General features: G+C 44.4%; 1 protein-coding gene across 5 annotated transcripts in view; it reads right to left on the reverse strand.

Annotated features, from left to right (window-relative positions):
• Nucleotides 1–13,315, reverse strand: part of pdlim5a (PDZ and LIM domain 5a) — a 64,073-nt gene that overhangs the window by 48,915 nt on the left and 1,843 nt on the right. For 4 of the 5 annotated variants that reach the window (XM_042708256.1, XM_042708255.1, XM_042708254.1 and 1 more), the window contains exon 2: nt 9,438–9,614. In XM_042708256.1, coding sequence (XP_042564190.1) covers nt 9,438–9,536 — 99 coding nt within the window. In that variant the 5' untranslated portion in view covers nt 9,537–9,614. Of the gene's footprint in view, nt 1–9,437; nt 9,615–9,974; nt 10,066–13,315 lie in introns of those variants that run through there. The other variant, XM_042708253.1, reaches the window with a different exon arrangement.

The raw sequence follows: 13,315 nt of genomic DNA on the forward strand, positions 1-13,315 counted from the left end.
GGCTACACAAGCAGCTCGGAGCAGTGTTTTCACTCTGTTTATGAAGAGCAGTAAATGTTAATGAATAGCTGCCCAAGCCGGATCGTACCAGAGCTCTGTGGCTTTTGCCTTTTATAGACAACATTGAGGGATCACACGCTACATCACTCAGCGTTTATCAGTGGTTAAATGCCACACAATAACCACCTTTGCCAGAGAGAGGACCAGTGGGGAAGCTCAGATGCTTGACCCAGTCAACCCAAAGAGTTTTTAAATTGTTTGTTTGTTAGATAAAGTCATACATTAGTCACCAATAAATGTTGAATGCTGATGTGAGGATGCGCTCCCAAGGACGTTGGCCTTGGTGGTGCTAACATCATGGATCATGCATCATGCCTAAGGCAACTTGTTAGTTTTGAGGTAGATCAAAATGGAAACTTCAGGGCAGCACTATGAGGAAAAGTCTTCCCTGGCATACATCGTAATATAAATCACTCAGCACCAAATGAAACTAATGCTCTTCTGAACCTCCCCCAAGATGACTTGATCCCATTTAATAGTGTATTTTATATTGGTAAATCCTGATCATAGATGTACTTGGACATACGGTTTCTGTGTGAGTCAGAGTATATTTTGAGGATGTTCAGTTGTGCTTTAACAAAACTAACTACACCACATCCTGGCAGCAGTTGGAAATTGGTACTATTGCTGGATGTACCATTTCACCGCTGGCTTTCACCATGGCAATGGTAATTATAAGGGCATCTAAATGGGATGTTGGAGGCTGAAGTACGGCACCCAATTACCTCCCATCTGAGCTTATATGGATGACATGACGACTGCTCAATGTACAAGTTGGCTGATAGCAAAGGTGAATGACATGGAATGGGCAAGGATGAAAGTGAAACTTTCGAGTACTATCGATAAGACCTTCTTGCCAGGTAAACTGAAATTGTGGCACTTACAGTTTGGGCTTTTGCCACGCATAAGGTGGCCTTTGACTCTGTATGTAGTTGCTATTTCTAAGATGGAGAAATTTGAGAGAGTCATGAATAAAGCAGTTAGGAAATGGCTTGGGATGCCACGTTGTCTAAGTAGTGCAGCTTTGAATGGAAAAGGATTTTTTAAATTGGTGGAGGAGTTCAAATGTGCTAAGACCAGCCTGGAGACAACTTTGTCACAATCTAAGGATCCAGTAGTCAAGACCACTGCTCCAATGGTGAAAGTATCGGGGGAGAAGTGGAATCCAGGAGAAGCAGTTCAACATGCACAAGGCACATTACAGCATAGGGATATCATTGGGCAGGTACAGAATGGAAGAGCAGGGTTTGGGCCAGGTGACGGTTGGAAAGCATGGGGTAAGGCTACATTGCCGGAGAGGACATTTACATTCACATTTAAATTGAGTCATTTAGCAGACGCTTTTATCCAAAGCGACGTACAAAGGAGAGAACAATCAAGCTATCAGGAGGAGACAGATGGTAACTAGCTTTGTTTGTGCGCAAGAGGAAACTAGACGGTTAGTACCATATAGTAATATGTATTCACACGTGAAGTAGGCTTATTAATGATTGCTACTAGATTCACTACAACAAAGCCAGTTGGTATAAAGTAGGATCACTGCTCCCACTAGCACCCATGTGTCTGAGTCATACACCTGCTTGGTGATGCGGTTCAAGAATGTTCCTGGTTACTGAATGAAGTCAGGGGCCATACATGAGAAATGAGTCATTACAACGTTACACTAAAATACTGCAACACAATACAACAATTAAGGACGCTAGACTGTACAGGAAGCACTACAATAATGCAGCTCCAAAGGAAATCCAAGGCAAGGCAGTGGCTTGAGAAAGGAAACAGTGCAAACCGTCAGGACGTGTTCCCCATCAGGCTTTATGTAACACAGGAGCCTGGGCTAATATGACCCCTTGCTCTTGTTTGTTGTTTGGTAGTTGAAGGCTGTTGTTGTAGGATCTCAGCTGAGAAAGACTCCAACACGTAAGCATTTCACAATACTCAATTCAATTTGTGTGTGCAGACTGCAGAGCTACTATCTTGAAAACAGGTGCTAAATGGGACTATTTGTGCTAAAGAGACAGCATTTTGTTTGTGCCAGTATTAATGGTTTTGTAACAGTGCCACTTTGAGAACACTACATAACATCACAACCAAGGACTGAAAACCTGATCATGTACAGTCATAACTCAGAACCTTTCAAATTATTTGAGTTCAAAGCAGTGCATCTAAAAATGATTCTATTCTTCTGATCGCAAAGGTTCTGTTATTATAACAAGCCAAAGAACCATTTTTCATAGGCACTGCCATGAAGCCTAATTGAAGCAATATGCCTTCTTCCTTTGGTTCTTGAATCATCACAGAGACTCAGATTTAAACAGTAATCTTTCTATGAGGAGATGACATGCATAATCCTCCCATCTGATCGCCCAAAGCCCATGGAGAGTACCGCTCTTCAGTAAGTAGTTATTGTAAACCAACAAACCATTTGACTCCAGATGTGGAATCTAAATGAACCGTCATAGACTACCAGAGTGATGCTCTCTGAGCAACCACACACTCACCACAGCAACATCATTAAGTCAGAATCTTCCCTCCATTTTTCTTCTCCTGTTTCACATCTATGCCATTCTGCTCTTTGGTGTCTTCATTGGAAAAATAAACTGTTTGGAGCGAACTGATGTGAGACTCGATCTGCTGTCACTTCAACAAATTGCATTGAAGGCCTCCACTAGTGGTACCCCTCTACTGAGACGTCTCTGCTGTTACGTCTCTACAAGAGCGACCTCACATCCTGTCCCAGTGCAAACGCCAGACTCTTCTCGGAGAGCTTCCTCTACCACTTCTCGGGTGTTTGTCCCGAGGCCTCCGGGAACTCAAACTCAAACATGTCTGATTCATCTGAACTTGATGTCAGATTGCTTCACTGACCCGTTCAGATATGCATGAAATGATTTGCTTCACAGAGATAACAGCCATGTGGTCTCAATCTCTCCAGCTGAACACAATGTTAAAAGTCCTTCATGCATTTTGGCAGGACCTGATGTGATTATCTTTTTGCTTTATGGAAGTCCATTAAAATGCCATCCATTTTCTGGAGCACATATTCTTTCTTATCCTATATGCTGTATGGTGATAACAGCGCAGCTGGAGTTTCGCACAAGTCAAGGTTCCTGCACCACAGGTGGGCCGTGTATTTTTCTTAGGAACCCTTATGTATTTTTGTTCCTGTAGTAGTGAAAAAAAGTAAACATCCAGATACATGCACTGGTCATGAAGAGAACTTGAATGAGTGAGAGGAGCAGAGAAAGAGGAGAACTGAATGATGCCAGACAGAGGAAGACAGAAAAGACGAACACCAGAGGGCTATTGTGCTCCTTCACAACAGGTTCATTAATTCTGTGATAAAAGATGTAGAATGTGGAGGAGAAACAACAACCTTATGCAACGACCTGTTGAAGTAGTTTGCAAAAGATTAAACTGCTACTAGAGGAGTAATTTTTATGACAACAGCATTTGTGTGATGCAAACTTAATTCTGGAAGTGAAACACAATGGCATGTGAGAAATGTTTCTGTCTCATTTTCTCTCACCGACAGACTCTTCCTGACTCCTCGTAAATATCATCAGCCTCTGCTGTTCCGTCTCAGACGGTTAAAGTGAACCGCAGGCCCCGCTATGCAATCTCACTATTATTAACCGGCCCATTCAGACTTTCCGTTCTCATAATAGCGGTTAGCATTCATCAATAGCACCTCATAAAACGACAGAATAAAAGGCATCTTAATTGTGTGTGTGTGTGTGAGAGAGAGAGAGAGAGAGAGAGAAAGAGAGTTTGGCAGAGCACAACGTTACCCGAGCAGCAAAACTGTGGTCTGGTAAACCCAAACAAAACAAAAACACCACTCCTCTCTCAACTGGCTGGCTTTATTACTATAAACCCATTTCTCCCATATGAGTGAGTGAGTGAGTGAGCGAGTGAGTGATTGAGCAAAGGTTTGGGGGTGCCTTCTTGCGTTTGCTGAACAGACACCAGTGGATAAATGAGCGAGATGAAAGAAGCGAATGGGGGCGGCCATAAATCACTCCGTTGCCGTTCCATTGCGGGCATTAAAAACACCTGCTGAAAAACTCCCAGTTAGGAGGAGTCCCGCAGCGAGACAGTAAACCTATAAAAAAGGTGCATGTGTTAAATCCGCCTCTCTCACACACACACACACACACACACGCACACACACACACACACACAAGCCAAACCCGTTTAACAGCACTGTAAAGAACACACAGTTCCTAAGCTTGTTCATAAGCATCCTGTCCTCATAGCCTGCCTTAGATTCCTCCCAATCACACTTCCTTATGTAAAGCTTCTGACAAGGAAATCACTTGGATGGATGGATCACAAAACACATGTAAATTATAAGACAAGGAGCAGAAATGGAAATAGACCAGGCCCATATTGCACATATTGCATTCTAGCATTTTAATGCCACTCCTAGGAAGGGGTTTACATCAACAACAGCCCTCAGCGTATGAGGCAGGTTCTGCACCTGTATTATATTAAAGAAATGCTTCACCAAGAAAAATGAGGAGACCTGGAATATGGTTGGAGCCAAAAGCAACAGAGGTCTATCTGGGCTACGTACTGTATCTCCTAGCACTCAGGCAGGAGGGTTGGAGATTGAGAGCAATGGAAGCTGCTGCTATCGGGTTTCCCCTAAATGTTCAATATTTCATTAGAAGTGGCCATTTGTGTGTGTGTGTGTGTGTGTGTGTGTGTGTGTGTGTGTGTGTGTGTGTGTGTGTGTGTGTGTGTGTGTGTGTGTGTGTGTGTGTGTGTGTGTGTGTGTGTGTGTGTCTGCCTATGGGTGTCAGCACATTTCCTGGTTCAATGACAAGTAAGTACCGTGATAAACGGCAATGATGATTTAATGCCTTTTGAGGGGCGACACAAATGGAGGCATAAATAAATGGGTGCATTCCTGTGGAATACTTTGAGGATAAATCTGCGGTTCAGATTAACCATGGCCTTCCCCTACAGGAGTCCAGGGCAGGTCAGGACTAGTGTAGCCTTCTACCCCAAGCTATAGTAGAACAATACCAGCAATCAAGCCATCCTTGGGGAAACACTAAACCAATCGCTCCTTAACCTCAGAGGATTGGCAAACATTTGAAAAAGCTCACCTTTTGTGCAGTTCCTTTGAACTGGCAGCGGTGCTACACATTTCCTGCACAGTCATACAGGGATAAGTATCATCCATATAATATTTGACACTGTATCACATTTCACTCAGTTCAATAGAGTAACACCTTATTATATTTCCTAAAAAGCTCCTGGGGGATTTTTAAGAAGGGCCTGATAGCTGGTGTTTATCCAACGTTAGCTGATCTATGCCCAGAACCCTGAGGAAGCACAGCTCTCTCAGCACACTCTCACTGTGTGCTAACTGGATCTCTACGGCCCATAGGACACAGTAGTCCAACTCCCTGATTTAGCTTAATCTCCATCATTTTTCTTCACGACAATGTGTTTATTTAGATTAAAACCTGCAATTTAACACTGGCTGCCATTTCAACATATCAGAGTTATTATAGTTTAGAATTTTTCATTAGTTTAATTTTTTTTCATTTAGTCTTTCAGTTAGGTTTAGTTTTAGTTTGTTTTACAAGTGCATAAGTCATCTTATTTTTATTTGCATTCTGAGGAATTGACTAGTTTTAGTTTAGTTCCTTTTTCTTAGGCCATTGCCTCTCAAGAAGTCAAACAGAACAGTACAAAGTGGTGTAGCAACTACAGTTCAAATCAAGGGGGGAAATGAAAACGAAGCTGATTCTACCAGAAATTCTATTTAATTTTAGTTTGTGTGGCATTGTTCATTGTACTGTTTATTTTAGGGGTTAAATTTTTTTATTTTAGTAAACAAAAATTATTTTTCACTGCTAGTGTTAGTTTTAGTCTAAGTTTTCATTAAGTATAATAACCCTGCAACATATAGCCATACGTCAAGCATACGTGCAGCATACACAATCTAATTAAATAAACTGTGGGTTTGGTAGTGTGTGTGTGCGTATATCTATAAACGGTAGGCTTCCAACCAAAGGGAACGTTTATTATGCCTTCAGAGTTTTAAAAGGGTTGCAGAGTGCCAGAATCAGCCAGAGCGTTTTAACATTACACTCTCAGCAACTGCTATGAGTGCAATGCATTGAAAGATAAACTGGGACTGGGACTTTCTGGAATGTGCTCTCTGAAAAATATTGCTCTTGTGTGCTCTTGTTTTACCATCATTGTATGTTCATCATTAATTTTATAAATAGATGATGAATTTTTTTCAAATACAGAAAGTGATTGAATGTCAGTACAGTGCTTCAAGGTGTGTAGAGTGAACCTTCATATTTCTAAGTCCAAGTCCAAAGATTCCTGGATGCTTTGCTCTCTTCCATTGACCTGATCTCAGGTTAAAAGTGTCAAAAAGTTTATATTTTCTCTCCCACAGGTCTCTAAAACACTGCACTGCATCAATTAACAATTCACATCTTTTTTTTATTCCAGTGAGCTGTCGAGACTCAAAACATTTGAAACAATTATGTTTATTTTAGTGCTCGGACAGATGGACAGACGGACAGACTGACTGTGTGGTGTGAGAAAGTGCAGGGCTGGCCGTGTCCTTGTGCAAATGTGAGCCTGCCGGGCATAGCTCCACTGACCACAGACCAGTGGCCTCCACACTGAAGCCTTGTTCTGTCCCTGTGACTTTTTACTGATCCTCGACATACAACACCACCAACCTAAGCTTCTTTCTCAGCAGCTCTCTCTCTAACACCAGCACCACCGCGTGTGTGCCAAGGGCTTTCCGCCCACGCCGCAAGTGCAAATGGTGCCCGTGCCCACATTCGGAGTGACAGTGGGCTTTTAAATCTCACACGGTTATGTCCAAACACGCTCTCCAGCCAGCTCTCATCAAAGACCCAGTGAGGCTTTTTTTTCACATGGGATGAATCTCAACATCGTGTGGATTCATTCACCCTCGTAAGAGCTTTGCGTGTGTCAGTTCTCATATGAAGTGATGGATTGTTTATTGTCAGACGTCTTCCAAGACAAGTTGCAAATCACATCAGGGCTGCATCGCTGGGTTACATCGTAAACCAAGAGAGAGAGTGTGTGTTCAAAGTGTCTCTCTAACATATAAACAAGGTCGTAGAACATGACAGATTTTGGGGAAACAGTTCTGGACTGTTTCATGGAGTATGGCTGGTGAATGCGTGGCTGTCAAACTGAAATCACAGTTCAGCTGACACACAGCACTTCTAACAGATTTATTTTGTTCTTTATCGGGAACATTATGTTCAGATTCGTCATCATTATCATCATCTCTAAGTCTTCTTCATCCTCTCAGACCCATCCTCTTCTCCTCACCCACTTCCTCAGTGGAATGCATGGCTATTTTCCCCTAACAGATCTAAGGCTAACCTCGCTAACCTCACTAACCTCTGTCGTGTGTATAAAACCGGGGTGGCTGGTTTTAGTGCGCTTCACACTGAAACAATAGCTTTTATGAAGCATGAGTAATGTCTTTGCTCGAGTCTGAAAACAGGAGTCCTGGCCACATTATAGGATGACATCACAGACCCGCGCAAACGTTCACTCTCCGCTCTCTTCTCTTTGCTGCTATCTTTTGTTCCTCCAAATCTCGACACATTTCTATACATCTCACCTCTTTTCCTGGATGTGTATTTTCCCTCTGCTGACACTAGCATTACTAACCCGCCTTGCCAAAGACACAGCAGAGTGACACTTATTTTCAAGGACTATAATTGTTCTCCGTACTCATACTACAGAGCTGTGTCCAAAAAAGCAATCAAACTTTCATCTCTGCTTCTATGGAGAGAAAGTCCACCTGGCATTTGAGTACGAGGCAGAAATGGACTCCTCGTACTCACTGCCAGCAGTGGATTGCACATGTTATTGCCCCCAAGCCGCCTATTGGCTATAAAAAGAGTGGGAGAAGAGCAGACGGACCCCAGCAGCTCTAGAATATTCCTAGCTCTGTGCTCTCTGAGCTCTCTTTACTGTGTGTCGATGGGGATAATGTGGGCTGTTTGACCATCCCACTCCCAGACAGAAAGAAAAAGGCCATTCTCGTTTCCCATTGAATCGAGTCCAGCTCTCTCGGGTACCCAAAATCCATCAGAGTAGCCAGAGAAAAGGGGAGAGAGAGAGAGAGGGGACATAAAGAGAGAAACCAAGTGAGAGTAAGTGCCAGAGAGACCGAAAGGAGTGGGAGAGAGAGAAAGAGTGAGTGAGCGAGAGTAAGAGAGGGAGGGAGGGAGGGAGGGAGGAGAGAGGAAGACGAAAGTGACTGGGTTACAGACAGGAGGAAATTCCAGTCCCCACTCAAGTAGATTGCTAAAGGTTAGCGAAAGAATATCGCATGCAAAATATAAACACAGACATGGCAACCGCGAAAGGGGCACAATGACCATTCATCAGTCTGTGGCACCCTCTCCGCACGGCCATCAGCCAGAGTTATGACGAGACCCAGAGCAAACCAGAGCGAGAAAACTGACCCACCCGCACACAAGCCCTGATTGCACAGACACAAGAATAATACTGATGTTGGACCCCTTGAAAGTTATGTGTCTTTCATAATTATAATTGTGCCATGGTGGTATTTTACTGTATGTCTTTTTTTAAATGTACATACATTGACCACACTTCTGGATCCTGGATCCTAGATTATTCTGTGAATAAAGCTAAGCTTTGAAGGTGTGTGTTTCTCTGACTCACATACAATGGAAAATGGGGAGGCTAAATAAAAGCCAAAAAGACAGATATCCCCACTCTCTGTCTCTCCCTCTTTCCCTCTCTATCCCTCTTCATCGCTCTCTTTTATTCTCTCCCTCTTTCCCTCTGTCTCTCTCTCTCTTTCCGAAGAGCCGGCATATGTTTCAGTGCTGCTGCAGAGAGACAGAGTGAGTGAACGAGTGGAGTGGGGTGGGAGCTTGGGGGTGGGAGGGGTGGGAGGGGTGTGAGGGGTGGGAGGGGTGTGAGGGGTGGGAGGGGGCAGTGGCGGGGGGAAGGAAAATCAATCACTGTGCCTTTTTTCATCACTCAGCTGCCAGATGGCGTTGTGGGGATGTCTGTTATTCCTGGGTTCCTGGTGTCTGTGTTACGACGTGAGTGTGTGGAGTCGGGGTTAGAGGGGCAGGGGGATCAGTGAGAGGGGGCAGAAGGGTAACACTGATAATCACAACGCTATTGGTCCTCTAACCTAATACTCTTAGGGATACCCCACTATATAAGACAGGCGAGGGAATAATGGGGACGGGGGGGGCGGGGGGAGTGGAGATAAAGGGAGAGAGAGTAAGAGAGAAAGAGAGAGCAATAAAGGGATACTGCACAGACAAAAGGAAGAGCCCGGCTGAACTGGGGCAGTAGAGACTCACCCTGGAGATGGTGAGGGGCATGTTGAAGTCTTTGCCCCCCTGCAGTCTGAAGCCCCAGGGTGAGGGACCCAGCAGGGATATGCTGTAGTTGCTGCTCATGGTTTCCTTCTGGTGTCTGGCTCTTCTGGACGGACGCAGGTGCCTTCGTTTAATTCCTCTCCAATTCCTGATCACACTCTGAGAGGCAGGAGAGGGAGAAATGCTTAATCAGTCTATTGTTATGGAAATGATGGGTGATCAGCATATTTAATGTAGTGAATAAAACTGCTCATAAAGTGACATGAAAGACAAGAAAAAAATCAGTCCATAGAAGGGAAACATGACATGAAAACAGTCCTGTTCGTTCACTTAACAACTGTTACAAACAGATTAAATGCTTGACAAATGAAGTATTCAATACCTTATACAAATGAGATCTATCTTATATAAATAATACCTGGTTTTACGTACAATACAAGTATCATCCAGACAGTAAAAAACGATTCTGTAGGTAAACTTTTGACAGACGGTAAAGGAAATGTCCAAAAAGGCCACTACCTCTGTATAAGAAGGATTCGTGGTGGTAATATCCCTCTCCTACAGGTACTGCTGGGTGAACTCAGTGGCTTCACCAGGCTTCCCCTTAACCACATTGATTCGGATGGCAGGGGACCCAGCCCTTTATACTGCACACTGACAGGGGGGGGGGGGGGGGGGGGGGGCTGAGCTTACAACCAGATATTTTAGGAACAAGGACTCAGCAAGGCTGCTTCATTTAAGGTGGAACCAACATAAACCCGCCGCGGCCCAAACAAAAACTTTCCCAAGGCCTAGATTAAAGGCTCACGAGAAGAATGTTCCACAACAGCAGACGCAGTGAGGGCACAATATCGGCGGTCGATATGAGCCGCCACCCACACTCCCCTTCTTGGCTTGATCTGAGAGCCGGTATTGAGTTGATTTTCATCAGAGACCAATATAGTGGCAGTCATGCACGAGGCCAAGTTCATAACTTGCAGGTGTGCTCATCCACCCAGCAATGTTGCTCTCTGATTAGGCTTTGCTCAAAGCTTACCGTTCGTTTTATGGAAACACAATACCACGTAAAATGCACATCGCAGCATGACCAGACAAGCCCTTTTTTTGTTCTATGAGGTATGTGAAACTAGTCCATGTCCTTTCTCATTATTTGATTATTTGCCATTGAAGGATACCTCCTTTCAGAGGACAAGTCATTTGATCAAGTCATCTCGCACCATTTCCCCACTATTGTGCTTGTCTGGATAAGAGAACTGTGCGTGACGTCCCATGGGCGCTCCAGTGAACCCCGTGGCCGATTGATCACATGACACCACGGAGGTGGAGGGAAGCGTGGGTGGGGAGGAAGGGGAAATGAACGTGGCGATTTTGGGACGCAGACAAAGAGCAGGTGAGATTCCCATCAAGAGGGGAGGTCACCCGGTGCACAAGCCAAAGACTGCACAGCCTGACGGGGGACCGAGTGCTGTCCACAAGGCTCAAGTGAGCCACTCACAGAACCACAATAAGCTATTACCATTAAATACATCCAATAAATGGTCAGGCTAATTTCCCTGAAAACAAAAATGATGTCTGTGCTAGGAATAAAAGAGGGCTTGCCATAACACTTTCAATTGTGTGGATAACACTGCAAAAGAGTACTATTCTATGGCTCCTGAAGACATTGATCTCAGTGTGTTCAACACTAAGGCCACTGGCACTGGATATGAGACAAAGTAAAATGGGTCTCTCTAACATCAACAGAAGATCAAACACCGCATCCTGTAATTATACCGCCCGAAAAATCTCATTTAATTAGCCAATTTATCTCCACTCCCAACAACAACCTGGCTTTGTGTGTCATCTGAAGAGGCACGAGAGCCAGCACTTAAATGACATTTAATAAATGATCCACGCCAACAAAAGAGGCTTTAGGGAACACATGCTGTTCAGCACGGCTCGGCTCGGCTCACTCGCCGCAATAAGTAGATTCAAACCTTCTGTGCACATCCCATTTATTCAGCCCCCAAAGGTAACAGCTGGGGCGCAAGAGAACAATTCAAGGGGCTTTTCAGTGGGCGCAGATAGATGAAGTCTAGGTGCGGGATTATAGAGGGCAGCTACGTGTGTCAGAAGGGGACATAAATAACTAATACCACAAAAATAATACAAAAAACACTGAATCCCATCGTTTCTGTTCATGGGAGAGGAGAGAAAAAAATACCAAAAGGAAAATTATGTGAATGGAGTTTTTTTTTTTTTCTTCCCTGCACAACGGGGTCCATGCGCTTGTTTGTTTAAGCTCTACCCAGAAGGAAAATTGGCCAGTGTCCAGCAACAACAGCGTGAGATGAGATGAGGTGACCGGAGCCCAGCACACAGCCGTTCTGCGGGGCTCACAAGAGGAGGACCCAGGGTCCTAACGATGCATTTGTCAGTCTGGCCATCTGATCGCACCATGCCGTCCCCCCCTCCCCAGACCTAAGCTACGTTAATCCCCCTACCATCCTGACTGCATTAATATGGATGTAAAGAGAACAACCCCTCCCCACCCCGACACACACTCACACACACACACATGTGTGTCCTCCTCCCCCATCACACACACCCCCACAAGGCTCTGATCCTTCCTTAACATGAAAATGAACAACAACCCCCGCTCCCCCCACACACACACACCAACACTCCAGCCTCACGTTTATCACACAAGGTGAGGAGGGGAGGGGAGGGCAAGTCTAGTGTGTTCCCCTGCTTTTGGGGACCTCCATCACTATTATTTATATTGGGTTTCAATTTATGGCAGAACCGCTGATGCACACAGAAAACACTGCAGATCTGTATTTATTTAACATCTTTCCACTAATGGCAATGGATTGGCATTGGCATTACTTTCGGGCAGTTATGGAGAACGGACTCAAAACCAGTGAATTTAGTTGTTGTTTTGTTTTGCTGAGAGGAAAAAGAGTCCAAAAGTCTATCTGTTCCATCTGTAGTCTGAAAATGGGGGAGCACTGCCTGTGCATAGCCATGACTAGTTGGTTATGGTTCTGCCTTATGCATCACTGGCCTGGCCTACAACGAGCCAAAGGCTGGAACATAAAATCAAACAAAATCAAAAGTCATTGGCTGGCGCTTGAGGGAAACCTTGGGAGATGAATATGTCTGAATTCTCTTTAGTGCTTTCCATTAATCATTTCACCCAGTTCATCTCTCTATATAGATTTTTTCATCTAAATCTACCACTCACACTCTCTCTTTCTCTCTCTTTCTTTTTCTCTCTCTATCTCTCTCACCCACTTCCCTCTCAGCTTACATGCAATGGAAAAAATGTACTTCATCCAGGAGCATCTGTTCTCAAAGCATCTGTCAATATGCAGATACAACCAAATCCCTTCTATCAAAATTCTAGATGGAATCAATTACAATCCCCAACATTTAGTTTCTATAAATAGTCCTTATGGTCAGAGTGGGCCAAGTCCACAAAACAATGTGATTTAACCACATTTCACATCCAACCACAGAAACCTAAATTCATCGATTTAACCTGGCTGCAGCCTGTCTTGTCTGCCAATCTCAATATTCGTCTTCACATTTCCCCGGTGGGGATTACAGCTGCTTTGTGTTTGCTGTTGTGCAGGAGGCCTCTCGCTCCAAATACATCTCTGTCCGCTTCTGCTCCGCCTAACAAGGCATCGATTTCAACTCCACTTCAACTTGTTTTTTATCGCGTATGAGTGGAGGGGGCGAATCCCTCGGGTTCAGACTGAGAGTAGCTCACCACATAGTCTGGCCTCCCTGTGGAGCAAACCACACCACTCATCAGTTCAACTCCACGAGGACTTCAGGTGATCGGCCGACGCGGTTCCTCCATTTGCATTTTC

This window comes from Clupea harengus, chromosome 7 (assembly GCF_900700415.2).
Source record: "Clupea harengus chromosome 7, Ch_v2.0.2, whole genome shotgun sequence".
Lineage (NCBI taxonomy): Eukaryota > Metazoa > Chordata > Actinopteri > Clupeiformes > Clupeidae > Clupea > Clupea harengus.